The 18,287-nt window shown below is 44.3% G+C and overlaps 1 protein-coding gene across 2 annotated transcripts in view; it reads left to right on the top strand.

The window, feature by feature from the left end:
- Window positions 1-18,287, top strand: part of pik3c2g (phosphatidylinositol-4-phosphate 3-kinase catalytic subunit type 2 gamma) — a 22,049-nt gene continuing 3,762 nt past the window's right edge. Inside the window, exons 1-32 of one of the 2 annotated variants that reach the window (XM_048257581.1) lie at window positions 1-73; window positions 218-1,003; window positions 1,119-1,201; window positions 1,667-1,821; window positions 2,261-2,375; window positions 2,659-2,770; window positions 3,428-3,498; window positions 3,646-3,709; window positions 4,270-4,395; window positions 4,681-4,711; window positions 4,921-5,104; window positions 5,447-5,569; window positions 5,677-5,805; window positions 6,516-6,630; window positions 7,173-7,306; window positions 7,852-8,040; window positions 8,208-8,301; window positions 9,546-9,640; window positions 10,085-10,265; window positions 11,028-11,135; window positions 11,230-11,322; window positions 12,663-12,792; window positions 12,978-13,114; window positions 13,775-13,944; window positions 14,070-14,226; window positions 14,681-14,790; window positions 15,463-15,640; window positions 16,247-16,365; window positions 16,533-16,629; window positions 16,749-16,800; window positions 16,953-17,044; window positions 17,264-17,389. In XM_048257581.1, the coding sequence (XP_048113538.1) occupies window positions 557-1,003; window positions 1,119-1,201; window positions 1,667-1,821; window positions 2,261-2,375; window positions 2,659-2,770; window positions 3,428-3,498; window positions 3,646-3,709; window positions 4,270-4,395; window positions 4,681-4,711; window positions 4,921-5,104; window positions 5,447-5,569; window positions 5,677-5,805; window positions 6,516-6,630; window positions 7,173-7,306; window positions 7,852-8,040; window positions 8,208-8,301; window positions 9,546-9,640; window positions 10,085-10,265; window positions 11,028-11,135; window positions 11,230-11,322; window positions 12,663-12,792; window positions 12,978-13,114; window positions 13,775-13,944; window positions 14,070-14,226; window positions 14,681-14,790; window positions 15,463-15,640; window positions 16,247-16,365; window positions 16,533-16,629; window positions 16,749-16,800; window positions 16,953-17,044; window positions 17,264-17,389 (4,017 nt within the window). In that variant the 5' untranslated portion in view covers window positions 1-73; window positions 218-556. Of the gene's footprint in view, window positions 74-217; window positions 1,004-1,118; window positions 1,202-1,666; window positions 1,822-2,260; window positions 2,376-2,658; window positions 2,771-3,427; window positions 3,499-3,645; window positions 3,710-4,269; window positions 4,396-4,680; window positions 4,712-4,920; window positions 5,105-5,446; window positions 5,570-5,676; window positions 5,806-6,515; window positions 6,631-7,172; window positions 7,307-7,851; window positions 8,041-8,207; window positions 8,302-9,545; window positions 9,641-10,084; window positions 10,266-11,027; window positions 11,136-11,229; window positions 11,323-12,662; window positions 12,793-12,977; window positions 13,115-13,774; window positions 13,945-14,069; window positions 14,227-14,680; window positions 14,791-15,462; window positions 15,641-16,246; window positions 16,366-16,532; window positions 16,630-16,748; window positions 16,801-16,952; window positions 17,045-17,263; window positions 17,390-18,287 lie in introns of those variants that run through there. The other variant, XR_007195080.1, reaches the window with a different exon arrangement.

Raw genomic sequence — 18,287 nt, forward strand, 5'->3', positions numbered from 1 at the left:
CTGAAGTGCTGTAGTCAGTGAAGTCCTGTTCTTTTCTCGCTGCCAGCTGTGGACGGAGGCGGAGGAGTTCTAGGTAAAACTAAATGATTTCTTTATATTATCCAGTTTAAGATGAAATTTAACATGTTTAATCTGGTGGTTAAAGGCAGACATGTTAAAACTATGCCCCACTGTATATTTGCATCTGCAACGTTCTGTTTGTGTTTTTCATCTCTAGGGTAAATAAGCTACGAACCCTGGACGATGTGCTAAATGGAGGAATACAATGGTCGTTTGGCTCCTCAAGCTGGGTGTTAACAGATACCTTCAAACGTTCAAGCTTCTCTTTCCAGTTATAATTTGAAGGATTTGTTAATTATTACACTGACTGCTTTTTTTGGTCGTTACGCTAACCAGCCACATGTGGCAGGTGTGGCACATAGCCTACTTCATAATCCCTATCCAAGTAGGCCTATTCCATTGAAAACCCACAGGATTAAACTTTATGTTGAACTTGTTTGTCACACAACCGCATTGCTTATGCCAAATATAACCTTTTTATTGGTAACAAGAATTGATGTCACACAGCCTGTCTTTACGGTCTATAATGGATGAACTTGATAAAGACTTTCTAGTTGCGTTAAGTTTTTTGGACGATGACGACTTGGATTTGTATCAATCTCTTTCTGCGCTCCCCGTGTCCCAGCCAACTTTCCCCACGGCGCCTCCAATCAGTGCTGGCCCTCAGGACCATTTTTATGAGACGCTAGATGGCGCAACAGCTACTGCCCCTGCTCCAGAACCGTACTATGAAGTGCTGCATGGGCTCGAGGATTACACAGACACAGAGCAGGTGCCCACGAGAGAGGCATTCATTGCCGCACCTGGGGCTGCCATGCCGCCCCCGGTGCCTCCACGGAGAAGGTTTCTGAGTGTTCAACAACGGACCGAGAGACCGCACTCCTGTGATTTTTCGAGGAAAATCGTACGAACCGCCACATCTGTCGACTCGAGGGACGTTGCAGTGAGTAGTACCAAAGGGTTTAAACAGACAGAGAGTTACGAAGAAAAGGGCACTTAGTTATGATTGAAACCAGGATAAGTTCTCTCAAGAGTGATTACCTGATTCTTCTTTGTAGGACGACAACTGGACTATCAGACTAATTGATAGCCCTCAGGGGAGCAATATTCGAATATCCTGTCTGTGTGCCTCAACAACAAGGTAAGGGATCATCATAGTGGTATATCAGAGGACTTTTATTGTTTTAGCAAGCCCTCGGGAATAAGAACTATAGGAATCATATTTGGACAAAATTGTATAGTAATCGTACATAAATTATAAATATTATAGGAATCTTATAGTATTTTTGGGACATTGAAGTACTATAAGGTTGTATCCTACTATAGGAACACTGAAGAAAGTAAATATCTATTACAGAACATTATAGTAGATAGTACATTAGAGTAGATGTATTACAGAACATTATAGAATCATAGAACTACTGTAGAACTCTTATACGTATTGTAATAGTTATTTTTCGTAAGAGGTTGTGTGTGTGTGTGTGTGTGTGTGTGTGTGTATGTGTGTGTGTGTGTATGTTTGTTAAAGTATTTCTTCAAGTATGCATGTTTTGACATTGCCATTACATGATGACATGGTTGAAGGTCATTCTCCCATACATTTCAGGCTAATGTGCCGATACCCCCACAACAACCCTGACTATAACACCGGTTTGGTGTGGGGCAGAGTGTTCCCTCTTCACACGTCTCTTTTGGAGACAGCTGAGTTAACCTTCAACGTATCCACGCCGTGGTTCTCACAACTACCGGTTCCCACTCCGTGTAAGCGTTTGCCTTTTGGAATATAGACTTTATTTCAGTCATTTAATGCATTAGGACAAACTGAAAACTGTAGTTACACTGATGAGTTTGGTGCCATTAGCATAAGTGATTGCACATTGTTGGCGGTAATGAAGGATTCTATCCAACTGTTCATGGCTCTGAAAATCCTTAATGGTCACTTTTGATTTTCCCTTGTATCTCACTCACCATTTATTTGTTTCTTTCTCTGTTTTGTAATGGTGAAACTACTTAATGCACGTTGATAAAGGGGAATCGGTCTTCCTAACGCCATTTTACTTTTATATAATTATCTACTCTTATTTATCTGATTTCATTCGTTTTTTTCTTTTGCTCCTCCATTTTGCCTCTGTGCAGTAAGCTGTATATTCATGGGGATCTTTTGCTCTTGTGCCCATAAAATGTCCCGCTTTGCTTACAGTAAACAGGACAGTGCTGGACTTTATTCAGGAGATTTGCATTTTGTTGGACAAGCCGCCCAGTGCCGGTGAACAGTGCCTCATGAAGCTCTGTGACTCTGAGGAGTACCTGAGAAAGTAAGAGGTCACCTGTGGCACCCAAAACAAACCTGTATTAATGTATCTGTGATACCTTATGTCTGTTGCACCTTTAGTCTATGGCTGTGTGAAGCACTTTGAGTGGTCATTGTGCTAGAACAAAACACTTACTTACCACCCTAAACCAATCTTTATCAATGTACCAGTGTCAGATCAAAACTTTCTTGGGCTTTTTTTGTCAGTACGTTTATAGAGTTCTCCTGTTGATCGGGAATGTTCCTCCTGTTGATTGATTATATTCCTCCTGTGTTTTCCTTTGCAGTGATGAGATTCTAGGACAGTGCGAGAGCATTCAGAAGTATCACAAGTTCTCTTTGGACATGCCTGTGAGAATTGTGCAACATAGCAATGTGGCAAATCGACTGTGCAGAGATGTAAGTCATTGTACTCGTGGCACGTTTGAAAATTACATTCCCATTGAAGTGCGGTTTAAACATTGACCTGCTAGGGCTGGGCATTGTGTCTTAAGTTCAGATGGCCTGCTTTCCATTCCCCGCTCCTTTGTGACTGGTTAACAACCATAATATGGCCTGTGGGTCCTCCCCTCTCCTGCTCTGCTGCCAGTGTTTTTGTTTGAAACGTCCACCTGGCCAGAGAGACTTTGCTCTGTTTATCAGTAATGCTGCTCCCACCAGCCTGTATTTACCTGACGGGCGCAGGAGAGGCCGGTGTGGCACCGCACCTGCAGTAAAAGTGCCCTTGGAGACAATGACAACACAGCAAACTCACAGCAACAACAATTCAATTCAATTCCATGTTTCTGTAACATCATAGCCTTTGTTTGCTTAAAATGCTGTAATTTCTACCTGAACTGCGTTTCCTTTCCAACCACCATCATGTGTGAATGATCAGATGCTAGAAGTGTAGTCCTTTCACACTTGAATTAAGTTACTGGTCCATTCAGCTGTGTATAAGTTTTACATGTCTTCAGGCATACTGATATCTAAAAAATATATCTAATAGATGTAGCCTAAATGTGTGATATGTAATGCTAGCTATTTTTCACTCTGCATAATGCCATGTGTCTGTAGGAGGAAGATGACAACCAACCATTTCAGTTAAATAATCTCTTGCGGTCTGCGAGTGTCTTCAACACATCACGGTAACAACAACCACTTTCCTGGCCGTATTTAACCCCACAAATGTATATCTTATCTCTTCCTTTGACAGGGTAGCATCGACATATGTGAGCATTTGTCAGCATATGTTTATACGATCTATCCTAAAGCGTGTATTCACTCATTTTCAGGGTGGTTCTACAGCAGAAGCTGCGTTGCTACAAAGACGAGGTGAACCAGCTCTTGAGAACTCAGGTGTGTGCTTGGCCCTCTTATCTGACCCCTTGGTCCGTGTTTAAAGACCTGTGCCCACGGGTAGGCAGGGTGTGGTGCTCTCCACCAGTAATCTCAGGCCGACTTTATACGCCGATGAAGGAAGGCGTCTGCTTGATAACCCAGTGAAATGCTCTAAAGGGCTCTGTTCTGTTGAGGATGGTTTTTTGCTTTGTTGGTGATTATGATTTTGACGGTAAATAGGCTTGGTTGTTGATTGGCCGCTGTGGGAAATCCCCTACTTACAGAACTAAGACTGTAACACCTGTCCTGTGTACATCTGAAATGATATTTTCTGTAATGGCAGACCATCAGCAGGTGTGCGAGCCTCACTTAGCCACTGGACACTGGTTGTGCAGCCAGAGATTAGCAGTCCTAAAAGTATTCCATCACACAAGACGCTCTGTGGATTATTATGGACATGTTAAGAAATATCACAATCAGTTGTGTAATATCGCTCCATATACTGTATATCGCTCCATGTATGTGGCCGATTGAAACACACACCGTTCTAAAAAGTAATGGGTGTAACTTTATTACAGTCTGGGGACAATGTAAACCAGATAGTAACAGAGGTGCGGACCATCTGTAATCTACTGTCCGGCATTTCCACTGTACAACTGGAGGAGGCCATAGGCACTGTCAAGAGAATAACGCCCAAGATGCTGGTATGTACCTGCATCAACATTCTCAACAGTATTACTTTGTGAAATTGAGAAAATATAATCTTTCTTCTTCTGATACACTATGTGGGCTAGTGATATAGCATATACTGTACATGTATAACTGTATAACATTATACTATACTATTTATAGGAGATTAATGTATGAAATTATTGCAATGCATCTTTTAAAGACTTTTTTAAAAGCATTTCATTAGGCCGTTTAGCTGTCTATGATCTGACACTGACCGAGTTCAGATCAGATGATGATTGAGCTTTTCTGTTTCCCAGAGCCCGCCAGAGATGAGTGACATAGAGACAGGTATGTGTCTGTGAATGGGACTGAGATCTTCCTAATCCTGCCACCGGAGTGTGCGCTGAAAGAGGAGGCTGTTGAACGCTTTTTGGCACCTGATTAGGAAGTTTGACCTGTTGAGCAGACTTGTTGAGAAAAACACTCCTCTTCTGCATCAGTATACAGTATGGGCATGAAAACACGCAGTACATATCTGTAGTTCTGTTTTGTTGCAGGTGTGGTGATCCTGCACCAAGCTCTGGAGAAATTTCTCTACATCTTCTTTGACAACTTCCACTCAGACTTCCGAGTTGAGGACGCGAATCACATTCTCCCCAAGGCTGACGTCGGCCTCAACACGGGTACTCTGCAGTTCAACCTCGCCGCCCTCTACAAACTAGAACACAACTGGCTCACCAGGTACTGTGTGACCTGCTCTAAAACCAAAAAAGCTTTAACTACGGCAATGACTTCTGGGTGAGGCTAAAAACATTCCGCTTTTTTAGACTGGAGGCAAGTTGACAAACCAAAACAAATGTTATATTTGTGTGTCTGCTTGACATAAGCATGACATGGATTACAGATTAAACATATTAGACATCATTGTGTTTGTGAGCTTCAGCTGGTACAGGATCTCTGTAACTCTCTGTTTTCAGTCTCCGAAAGAGGCTAATAGCATATTACTGTATGATATAGTGTATTTATGAGTGAATTCATGAGGATATCAGTATGTGTGTGTAAGGTTGTCTCTGTTATCTCCAGTCTGGATTTGTTTAGCCTGTCGTGCTCCCTGACGTACGGAGGCAAGAACCTCTGTGAGCCGGTGGTATCTGAGAACATCAGCACCGCTCTTTCCATAGGCAACAAGCTCCGCTGCAACAGAATGTAAGAACCGTTTCTGGCTTTAGGTGCAAAATCATCACATTTCATAAGTCTTATTGTGACGCTTCTGAGCACATTCCACAAACGCATGCCTGTGTTTGTCTCTCTAGGGTGGTATTTCCGGTCCAAGTCCGAGATCTTCCCTATGAATCCATGCTGACGTTCCGTCTGTTTGGGTCCAAACAGGGCAAATCCCAAGAGCTTCTGCGCTGGGCAGTCCTACCCCTCTACACTAACAGGTAACATGTAAATAGGTACACTAATCTAGTGTAGATAAGTACACTAAAGGCCTACGCACACCGGCACCGACATGAGTGTGGCTCACTCCACTTTCCACATTCCATTAGATTCCATTGTTCTCAATACAACTCTGCACGTGTAGTCGCCGCCGCGTAGATTACGATTCAGTTCTATTTTGTTGGGGCCGCTGCATAAGATCCATTGTTCATCCAGTGTTCGCCAGTTACAAACGCCGGCGCTGATGTGCGTGGCAAGTGACAGTGCACTCATGTTGGCGCAACCTTTAACAGGTACAGTAACGTGTAGCTCATCGGTCAGATTCTTTCTCTTCCATTAAAGGCACTATCAACACATTGCTTAATGGACACAACATGGGTGTAGTGTGATTGGCAGTTCAGCTCAAATATCAACAATCTTTCATCAGGATCATGCACTACGCCTTTAAGCTCCGCTAATAAAGTTCTTTACCCATGATCTTGTGTGACTGCATGTTACAGTAGACCTACCTCTCCGTCTTCAAAATAATGGATGCTGGAACAAAATCAATCGTGGTGATTTATGCTTCATCCATCCATCCACTGAACCCTTTAATTAGTGGCTGCCTGTAGGACTGAGCTGTGTATCGTAGCGTCCCGCTGGTGGTCTCCTTAGTGGTCCTCCTCCATCTCCCCTGCTCATTAGCTAATGGAGAGTTTTCTCCTCCTGACAGGACTCTGGTCTGCGGCACCACGCTGCTCAGCATGTCCATGCTGGTGGAGGTCAGCACGCCTCCGTCGCCGGCCCTGTCGGACAACCACCGCCAGCCCAGCGGGGTCATCCTGCAGGTGGGGCGCTCTCCGGGGCATCGCTCAAAGCCTTCTCCAGTCCACTTACTAATGCAGTAGTCACATGTAATCACATCACACAATAATACTAATACCACATCCACACAATAATACACGGTTTGATGGTGTTTTATGACCCCAACGTCGTCTTCCAGGCAGCGCTGACACTGTCGACTTAAAGGCACCTTATCCTAAACCTAACCCTAATCCTAACTCTAACCCTAACCTTAACCCATGCCTAACCATAGCGCCTTCCAGGCAGCGCTGCCTTGAAGACAACGTTGGGGGCATAAAACACCAAGAAACATAATACACACTTTTACAGATAGCAATTAATATTCTATCGTCTGCGTTTGCACTGTGGCTTGACTGTCAGTCCTCATTTGTTCCAAGCTGCTTTAAATAAAAGTGTCAGCTGAATGAATAAATGTAAATAAATGCACTTAGAAATAATACACAACACACTACTTTTTGCTCCTGATAAAGCTAATAAAACTGTTCTGTGTACAGTTATTTCATTTTGTTTTATTTTCCGTCCTTAGGTGGAGTTCCCAGAGCTGAAACATTGGACATATGACAGACCTGTTGCTCTGCCCGGGTCAGTGTTGTTCACAGAACCTTGTTTGGAGCTCAAAAAAAGAATTGTAGAGGTTTCCCAGAATCATTGCTTTCATCTGTAAGTAACCTGCTCAGTACCACACACTTACCATGCACCTCCTCCTGCCCACTACTGTCTCTCATGGCTACGTCTTCTGGCTGACTCTTGATCACTTCTCTGGTTGTCACTTGAACTTCTGCACTACCATCCTCTATTCATCCTGTTCTGCATTTATTAATCATTACTCTAAGGTCTCCATTTTGTATTGTAGCTTTAATGTCAGTCCTCATCGCCTTAAGTCGCTTTAGACAAAAGCATCATCTAAATGAGTGAATTTGCATGTAAGCACAGTCAGGCGCAATGTTTATTCCCTAGCCTATATTATTTACTCTTTTTTCTGGGGCCTCACCATAGCATATGATTTAGTTAGTTTTATAGAGGTGATTTAAGGGGAAAAAGGGGGATTTAAGGGGGAAAAAGGGCCATTGATGTAGATACCAGAAACCCTCGGGGACAAAGCTCAAGACACAGTCACTCAAAACCAGCTCCTTATTTACTGTAAAGAGAGAGAGTGGCATGTTTGTAGGACTCACACCTTTGCCTTAACACCACCACTGTCACAGCCTGACAGAGAACGAGCGAGCCCTGCTGTGGTCCAAGCGCCACTCCTGCAGTGAGCAGAACAGCCTGCTGCACCTAGTGCTGGGTGGCGCCCCCCAGTGGCGACCGCAGGACCTTACGGAGATTTACACCATCCTGGAGCACTGGAACCTGCAGTCCTCAGAGGAGGCTCTCTTCCTGCTCAGTGACAGGTCAGTCACGCCAGCAAGAACTACAGGGTGTAATATGAAATCTTTATTATGTGAGATTACACTCACAGCATTGCGACCAGAGAATAACAATGGTTTTGTTTTACTTTGTTGACTCATCATACCTTGGCTGACTTTTTTAACACCTGCATTAATTTGCTGTACACTAGTTTTCAAGACCAGACTGTCCGGATGGCCGCTGTGCAATACTTTGAGCATGTATCAGACGGGGAGCTGGAGGAGTTTTTGCCACAGCTGGTGCAGGTGAGAGTGCTGGCCTTGCTTTGTGCCTAGGTCTAGGTCCTAGGTCTCTCAGACAAAATAAGGTGATTTGTTGGCTAGATATGCCATTGCTCATTTTGTGAATGTTCTATTCGCGAAAACCCCACGCTCTCCCGCTTTATGTTTAATGGGTGTGTTTTCCAAAAGTTGCAATAATCCAAAATAATAAAGATTGTCGTACTCCAAAATACACTTATTACTCGTACTCTTACTTTTTCTGAGTAGCAGCAGGAGTTACTGAGAGAAAAATATTAAAAGACAATAAGAGTATTTTGGAGTGTGACCATCTTTATTACTTTGTTACTACTTTGGCCATCAGCTTTATATCAATGAGTCATGTTGATCATTTAAGTGTACTTTGAGCACCACACCAAGTGGTGTGACTGTGACCTCATTTCCAGTTGGGGTTAAGTCATTTAAAGACCGTCAGACAAGTCCAGGAAGTGATGTCAATTTCGGAAGTAAGTACCGGTACATAATTTACTTTACTCTTTATGGAGAATACAGCGGGAAAACCTTGTTTTCTTTTACAGTTTATGGAAAAAATAGTTGCATTAGGTATATGCTTTTTATTATGCTTCATAATTAACATTTATTTATGAAATAATCGATTGCACTTGACTGACTGACTGATCTGCCAGAGTCAGCTGGGAGGAGCTCGAAAAGACGTGACTCACGCATAGGGACTCACGCATAGGGACTCACGGCAGATATCACGCAGAATTTTGGTTTATGGCTATGGTTTAAATGTCCTCGCTATTCATTAACATGAACATGATGACTGACAAAATAAATTTCTATGATGTTAAATAAACCATTGTAGGCATACATTTAACAAGTCATCATTATATCACATAGATTTTGTGTTTTCTGTAGGCTAGGCTACTGTGTGACGTTGGTTTATACAGCAAAAATTCAACAAGTAGGCTATCAAAACGTTTTCAGTACCACTGTTGCAGAAATCATATACAAGAAGGTATCCTTTTGATTTTTTGCACATTCCAACATGAGGAAGCAGCATGTGAAACTCTGCCTTATATTCTAACTAATTTTCCGAGCCTGCAGCAGTAGGCCTACTACAGCTGTTACATGAGTGTCTGGTGTCTCTTTGTTATGACGCACTTTCTGCGGCGGTCACTCGTCTCTAAATGACTTAACTCCCTCTCCTCATTTCTGTGTGACTGACCTCATCTTTGTGTGACGGTGACCTCATCTCTGTGCGACAGGCTCTAAAGATGGAGTGGGAGCTGGATGGGCCTCTGGTGACACTGCTGCTGAAGCGCTCCCTATGCAACGTGCGCATCGCTCAGCAGCTGTACTGGTGAGGTTGTCCTCCAATGTTACATCCCTACACACCTTTCTTCATAAAACACAGTTAAAGCAACACAATGGAAGAATCGATATTTATTGGTGTCAATATTCAACACCAGTCATTGCCTAGATGGTTCCCAGTTAGTCAAAAACTGACTAAAAGGGTCAAGATCCTACCCGATCAACAACATTGCATAGTGCGTAATATCAAGCATCCTGGGTGTGCATCCTCATAGTTAGCGTGGCAGTGGCAGTTAGCTTCCCTACTCAGTGTCCTGAAGCACTGAAGAGAAGTCCCCACCTCATGTGAGGTGTGTGTAGTGTCCCAATCTGTTTCCTCCATGCTTGTTCTCACCCACGTTATGGTACTGTATGTCATGAGGAGGAATTCTACCAGTATATTGGTAATGGTGCAATATGGCTCATCCCTAGTGTTTCCCTGTGTCCTGTCCAGGCTGCTGATGGACGCTCAGGAGGATGCACACTACCGCGGCTGGTTCAGCAAGGTGATGGCGGCGCTGAGGCACTGCTGCGGCCGCGTCCTGAGGGTGGAGCTGGAACGAGAGAGCCAGCTGCTCGGACTGCTTGTCCAGCTGGCCGACAAGATTCGAGCCACCGACAAGGCCAGGAGGAAGGTGGGCTTTGTTCCGCAGTGAATTTTTGGCCCTCTACATTTCTTTTTATGCACTGAACAGTGTTCAGTCGAGTTACAGGCCTTTTATACATTTCCAGTTAAAAATGATCCTATTCTTTTGGTCTTTTTTGCATTTGTATTTAAGAATGCATTTACTGTACAAATGATCCTATTATGTTGGTCTTTTTTAACTATGCATGTTGTTTTGCTTTGAACAAACAATGTAAGCAATATAGTTTCAGCTATCCTGTTACATTAGTGAGGTGTGCTTTAGTCATGCTACAAGTTGTAGTGAAAGGCTTTTAGTATTGTTTTTCCTGAAATCACATCTCAGGCATATTTGTACCTCTGTAACCATGCCATTGGATTATCATGCATTAAAGGGACACCAGGCAAGCCTGATACTTTTTCTCTACGAAGCTCCCCCTAGCCTAGTAAACTGATCCTGCTTCTCACAATGTCTGAGACTTTGTGAGACTGAAGGTCGGCGGGTCGGATACACCGAACTTGCAAGCGGGATATTCTTCCTACAGGCAGTAGGGGCGGGCGAGAGAGTCTTCATTTTCCCTGTAATGAGTCATTTAACCATATACCGACTTACAAAGATGATTAATTAACACGAAAACATTGCCTGGTGTCCCTTTAATATCCTGCATATTTGCACCTCTGTAACCATGCCATTGGATTATCATGCATTAATACCCTGCTTGCAGAGGTGGTGCTGTTTAATTCAGCATGCTGTATTCTTCTCTTTCCACCTCAGGATGTTTTGAACAGCGGCAAGTGGAAAATCGATAAGTTCTTTAAAGGAGGGGTGTCCTGTCGGTTACCACTAGACCCTGCCATCATGGTAACGGGGGTGGACATGGATGTAAGACCTTTAGGTGTTTGTTTGAATGACAATTACTACTGGCCAAAGGCCCAGTTACAGGATGTTCTGACCCGTAATGTGGTGTTACCTTTAGGCCTGTAAGTTCTACAACTCCAACACTGCGCCTCTAGATGTGTCCTTCTTCACCGTTGAACCTCTTGGCAAAAATGTCCACGTCATCTGCAAGGTATGCTCCACAGAGGCATCTAAGCAAAGCTCAATGGACCTCAATAAAACTGATAACCTCATAGGTTTGTCATTAATCAGCTAAGTTGGAAAATAGAGTGTGCCTGTGGGTGTCAGTAGTAGGGATGTAACGATTACCGGTATAATGGTAAAAATGTTGATGATGACAATTACCGTTTTCTTTTCAAATATCATAATTATCACGGTTGATTACCGCGGTGTGGAAACCGTGTGTTTAATCCTTCCCAGCTTCATCCGAGCCTGCTTTTGACATACAGTTGGCCTGGTACAATGAAACAAAACTGCTACCCTACTGATTCTGTTGTCTAATTGATAGTTTTAACTACGATTAAGATTAGGCTACACCTGATTTTAAAAGGCGGAACATTTTCACCGCATGTAGCCACTCTGCGTCTTTTTATGTTTGCGTCTCACTCATTGGATCCAAATAACAGAAATAGCAAACTCCAAGTTATGGTAGGGTAAGTTAAGCTATAAGCACATAGCCAATTGAACATGGACACTTTTTGAAACTATTTTAGCTTGTGTAGGCCTATCAGTGCGTTCTGAACATATTGAACACACTTTTAGAAATACCGTGATAATACCGAAAACCGTGATCATTTTGGTCACTATAACCGTGAGGTTAAATTTTCATACCGTTACATCCCTAGTCAGTAGTAGTTTAGTAGAAATGTGGTGTGATGTGTGACAAGTGCCTGTCTATGTTCTACATGTGTGTCTATTAATGAGAACTCTTTACTGCAAACCAAATAAAGTAACCTGAACCTGCTGTCCATAAGATATCCAGGAGATAACCTAAAGGATGATGGAGTGTCTCTGGGTGTCATTAGTAGTAGTTTAGAAGAACTGTGGTGTGAGATGTTCATTCTGTAACATTAATAATGGTGTTCATAAATATGCTGTGCTGTCCAGACAGGAGGTAACCAGCGGCAGGACTGTCCATTCTGTAACGTTATAGTGTAATATATCTGTGTCAGTAGTAGTTGTTTAATAGATGTGTTGTTCCCTCCAGACAGGAGGTAACCTGCATATTGTGTCTGTGGGTGTCAGTAGTGTATTGTTCCCTCCAGACAGGAGATAACCTGCATATTGTGTCTGTGGGTGTCAGTAGTGTATTGTTCCCTCCAGACTGGAGATAACCTGCATATTGTGTCTGTGGGTGTCAGTAGTGTATTGTTCCCTCCAGACAAAAGATAACCTGCATATTGTGTCTGTGGGTGTCAGTAGTGTATTGTTCCCTCCAGACAAAAGATAACCTGCATATTGTGTCTGTGGGTGCCAGTAGTAGTTATTTAATAGATGTATTGTTCCCTCTAGACTGGAGATAACCTGCGGCAGGACATGCTGGTGCTGCAGATCGTGCGTGTGATGAACAGGGTGTGGCTGCAGGAGGGGCTGGACATGCGCATGGTCACGTACAGGTGCCTCTCCACAGGCAAAAACCAGGGTCAGTCCACAGGTCATTCACCATGACGGTGACTCATTAATATCACTAAGGAAGAGCCAGAATATCCTGCAGAATCACCATAACCAGCGGTGTCATTTTGGTGTATGCATGTATGTGTTTTGGTAATGCAATGTGGCTTTCTCTGCATGAAGGCCATATACCCATTTTTTCTGAACATTTCCCAGGGCTGGTGGAGGTTGTGCCAGACGCAGTGACCTTGGCCAAGATCCACCTGGAGTTTGGTCTCGGGGGCGTGCTGAGGGAAGACTCCCTGGAAAAGTGGTTCCATATGAGGAACAAAACATGGGAAAACTATGAGGAGGTACACACACACACACACACACATGAACACAACTCACAGCTCACCACACACCAGCTTGAGATGGATAGTGAGGGAATGAATAAATGAGCCAATTACACACATACATTTTGAGCACTTGAGGGCTCTGTTAGTTATTGTTGAACTACAGCTATGAGTCAGCCTCCTGTCAGGGCATCAAAGGCCATGAAACATCGTTCCGAAGGTTGTATACTAATAAAGGGCCAATGTTAAAGGGACACCAGGCAACGTTTTCGTGTTAATTAATCATCTTTGTAAGTTGGTATATGGTTAAATGACTCATTACAGGGCGAATGAAGGCTCTCTCGCCTGCCCCTACTGCCTGTAGGAAGAATATCCCACTTGCAAGTTCAGTGTATCCTACCCGCCGACCAAAGCAGGATCAGTTTACAGCACAGAGGCAGGCTAACGAAACGCTAGAGATTGTTGCAAACGTGTGTATAATGGCAGAGCCGGCGAAGAAGCAGCGAAAACCCTTGACGGAAGACGCAAAGAAAAGGAAAAGAGCTTCAGACCGAGCGAGGGGGAGTTTCGTAGAGAAAAATCATCAGGCTTGCCTGGTGTCCCTTTAAACAGAAGATGTGCAGATAAAAAAACAGGCGCCATCAACAGACCTGAACACAATGCTTCTCTTGTTGCCAGGCCGTTATGAACTTCCTGCACTCCTGCGCGGGCTGGTGCGTGGCGACATTCGTACTGGGCATCTGTGATCGCCATAATGACAACATCATGCTCAAACACAGCGGCCACATGTTCCACATCGACTTTGGCAAGATCATGGGCAACGCCCAGAAGTTCGCATCCATTAAAAGGCAAGTTCAGAAACCCGCTCAAATGACCAGTGGCTATGTACACCATTTTATCACCAAATTAGTAACACTTAAGTCTTACCTTACTTCTCCACTCTGCTCTCTCCCCCTAATTTTTGTGATGGTAGGGACCGGACTCCATTCATCTTCTCTTCAGAGATGCAGCACTTTATTACAGGAGGGGGGGAGAATCCGCAGCGATTCCATCGGTTTGTGGAGCTATGCTGTACAGCGTATAATGGACTGCGAAGACGTAGTGTCCTGGTGCTAAGCCTGCTACAGCTGGTAAGATTGAGATGTTTTAGCTTTGTATGTGGTGCTAAGTAGTATGGAGTAGTATGAGGTGTAAACAGTTTTATTCTTGCCTCTCTCTCTCTCTCTCTCTCTCTCTCTCTCTCTCTCTCTCTCTCTCTCTCTGTTTCTGAATCTTAAGACCAAACCGTTCTCAGACGCTTTCTGCTAACTGGTCAAATGCACGTCTTGTTAATTAGATGCAGATGTCTTTTAATTACTTTTACCTTTAAATACTATTACCTTGTGTCTTTTATGTCTTTTAATTGTTCTATTTTATGTACTTTTTTTTAATTTTTTTTTACTAAACTATTTCTCTTTTATTAATTAATTTACCGTACTATTATTCTTTGTTTTTGTTTATGTAAAGCACATTGAATGACCCCTATGTATGAAATGCACTATATAAATCAACCTGCGTTGCCTTACCTTGTGTCTGTGTGTGTAGATGCTGGGTGCAGGCATGCCCGAGATGAAGGATGTACAGGACCTGCAGTATGTGCACAGCAACCTCAGACCTCGTGATTCTGAGCTGGAGGCCACAGCGTACTTCACACAGTGAGTTCATACTAACATTTCAGTCACCAAATGAAGCGGCTCATCGCAGTTCATAGGTATCAGCAGATTTCCTGCAACACTTAACTTGGATAGTCTACTTTGAGAGGCTTTAGAAGGGGGTTTATTGAAATTCAAGTTAATCTTGTTGTTATTAGTAACATCGCCAAAATCCATCTTCTTAACCTAACCTTAACCATGTGTTGTTAAGAGAGTGGCAACAGATATAATCTGAATATCTGTAGTCTATACAGACTATCAAAGTCCAAAGTGTTTTGTTTTTATTTGATTTTCTTATTTAACAACATTAGAAATATTCAACTACACCATTTGGCATAGGTAGCCAGGAAGAAAAAGCTACTTTTCAACAGCAAAGAACTTTGAGCATAGCCCAGTTCAGGTGGTGGAGGTGGTGGAGGTGGTCTGCCTTGGGCTGTGTGAGAGAGAGATGGAGTGAGCAGGAGGAGAAAGAGGATAAGGAACAGGAAGAGGGGAGAGTGAGAAGAGATAAGAAAATACACGTGACGGCATGTACACAAGAGCAGGAATGATTAATTTAACCGAAGTCAGGAGGAGGCTAATATTATAACAATGCCTAAAAGTGGGTTCCTTCATCACATAGTGTTATTTTGGTTTATGTCTAAATGACGTTTGTATGGTCCTTTACCCTCATAGGAAGATTAAGGAAAGCATGGGGAGTTTCCCGGTCAAGCTCAACTTCCTCATCCATAACATGGTCCAGATTCCAGCCAAGAAGACCACATTGCCCTCGGCCCCTGTGCAGGCGTCCTCTCCCAGCACAAACATCCAAGAGGTCGTCATCCAGAAGTCCCGGGTGAAAGGAAAAGATGTGGTGAGACACTTTACACAGACTCCTGCTCAAACACTTATAATTCACTCCGGTGTACAAAGCAGATATTGTACAGGAGTCACGTTCAAGGAAAAAGATAAAAACCTATTCAAACACTAATAATTCACTCCCGTCTACAAAGCAGATATTGTACAGGCATTACATTCAAGGAAAAAAAGGAAGTGTAAAGATAGATACAAGATCTTGGCACAAGGGCCATATTGTGAAATGACACCCATGAATTGCTCTTCCTTGTAATTCATGCCACAGACAAAATGGACACCCAGCGATATAATTATGTTCCCCTTTGCTTGAAGGGGTTGTGAAAGTGTGTGTGTCTACGACCCAGCCACTTAGCACTGGGCGCTAATGAGGTAAACAACGTGGCATCAGTCTTATCCAGGCCACTTGTGAGCAGACAGTGCCCATCTGCTCAGTGTCAAGCTCTCTGTCTTGCTAACTGCCCAGATGACACTAATATGCTTTAGCGTTAGCTTGCTTTGTATTTGTTCATCATTTAGCATCTCTACAGCACTGTACCGTAAGGCCTAATGGAAGAACGTTCTTGAACATCTAAGAAGGGGAAATATGGGTTGTTTTGCGTTTCAGACCTTTGAAGTAAGAGTGACCATTGATGATGGGTTCCTCATCAGTGAAAAAACCTTTGGACAATTTGAGCTAATTCACAAAAAGCTGCAGAAGCACTTTATAGAGTCTGCTCTTCCACAGTGAGTAAATGTTTATCTTACCTGTCTTTCCTTGTGAAAATGTCAAGTCTTCTGTACATGGCAAATATTTTATAGCGTCGCTAAAATGGCAGTGAACGTTGTGTTATCACTGTTATGAAAGCTTGTTTCTGAGATGTGACATTAACATACTCTCATCCACTTGCTAGATTCCCCAGGTGGTTTAATATGTCTTTTACAGCAAACAGAAAAATGACTCTGCTCAACAAATATCTGAAGGAGCTGTTCGAGGGTCCATGCAAAGGTGTAAGTAGCCGTTCTGTGTCCCTCCTGGCCAGTGTTCGGGCTGGCTTTTTCATATTTTGAATGTCATAATGTGGTATTTCAGAATCTTTCTGACTCTTTAATCTGAATGTCTCAAACAGAATGAGTTTGTCTGCAGCCTGTTCCTGGATGGACCGGCCACAACGATGAAAGGTATGCATGGTAGGGGGGTGGGGCTGACACCGATATCACCGCTCAGCCTCTTTGAAATATCAGTCTGCAAACTTGTTTTTTACTGTAGAAACACTTTAAAAAGAACAAAGTATGTGCTTATCTTTTTACTCATGTTAACATTTTATTTGCAGATCCAACTGGTCCATCCAAACCCCAGATTCAGCTCCTCATGTCTTACAAAGACTTGAAACTCTCGGTCATGGTCAAGCACCTAAAGAACATTGTACGTTTTTTGAAGTGCAGTCCTACAAGCACTTCAGGTCTCTTACGATGAATAATCTCACAATGAAAATGTAATTAATGGGTTGATTGAGCTTATCTCAATTATTGAAATTATGGGCAGTGTAGGACCTCATCTCAGATTATAGTCCTACTGCTGCAGTCGTTTGTCAGTGATCTCTCCATCCTTCTCTCTGCTATCCCTCTCTCTGAATTCCTCCAGAGATTGCCAAATGGCTCGTGTCCTGATGCCTACGTGGTCACTCGCCTCAGACCAGACCAGCACAACACTTCAAAGAAAAAGACCAAAGTGGTGAAAAACAACGACAACCCAACATTCAACGAACTGGTACGAGACGCCACGTGCAGCCCACCACTACCCACACCACGTGCAGCCCACCACTACCCACGCCACGTGCAGCCCACCACTACCCACACCACGTGCAGCCCACCACTACCCACGCCACGTGCAGCCCACCACTACCCACACCACGTGCAGACGCCACGTGCAGCCCACCACTACCCACACCACGTGCAGCCCACCACTACCCACACTACCCACACCACGTGCAGCCCACCACTACCCACGCCACGTGCAGCCCACCACTATCCACGCCACGTGCAGCCCACCACTACCCATCCACGCAGCCCACCACCACCCACACCACGCAGCAGCCCATCACTACCCACACCACGTGGCAGCCCACCACTACCCACACCACGTGCAGCCCACCACTACCCACACCACGTGCAGCCCACCACTACCCACACCACGTGCAGCCCACCACTACCCACACCACGTGCAGCCCACCACTACCCACACCACGTGCAGCCCACCACTACCCACACCACGTGCAGCCCACCACTACCCACACCAAGTGCAGACGCCACGTGCAGCCCACCACTACCCACACCAAGTGCAGCCCACCACTACCCACACCAAGTGCAGACGCCACGTGCAGCCCACCACTACCCACACCAAGTGCAGACGCCACGTGCAGCCCACCACTACCCACACCACGTGCAGCCCACCACTACCCACACCAAGTGCAGACGCCACGTGCAGCCCACCACTACCCACACCAAGTGCAGACGCCACGTGCAGCCCACCACTACCCACACCACGTGCAGCCCACCACTACCCACACCACGTGCAGCCCACCACTACCCACACCACGTGCAGCCCACCACTACCCACACCACGTGCAGCCCACCACTACCCACACCAAGTGCAGACGCAAAGCCAG

Source organism: Alosa alosa, chromosome 11, assembly GCF_017589495.1.
Source record: "Alosa alosa isolate M-15738 ecotype Scorff River chromosome 11, AALO_Geno_1.1, whole genome shotgun sequence".
Lineage (NCBI taxonomy): Eukaryota > Metazoa > Chordata > Actinopteri > Clupeiformes > Clupeidae > Alosa > Alosa alosa.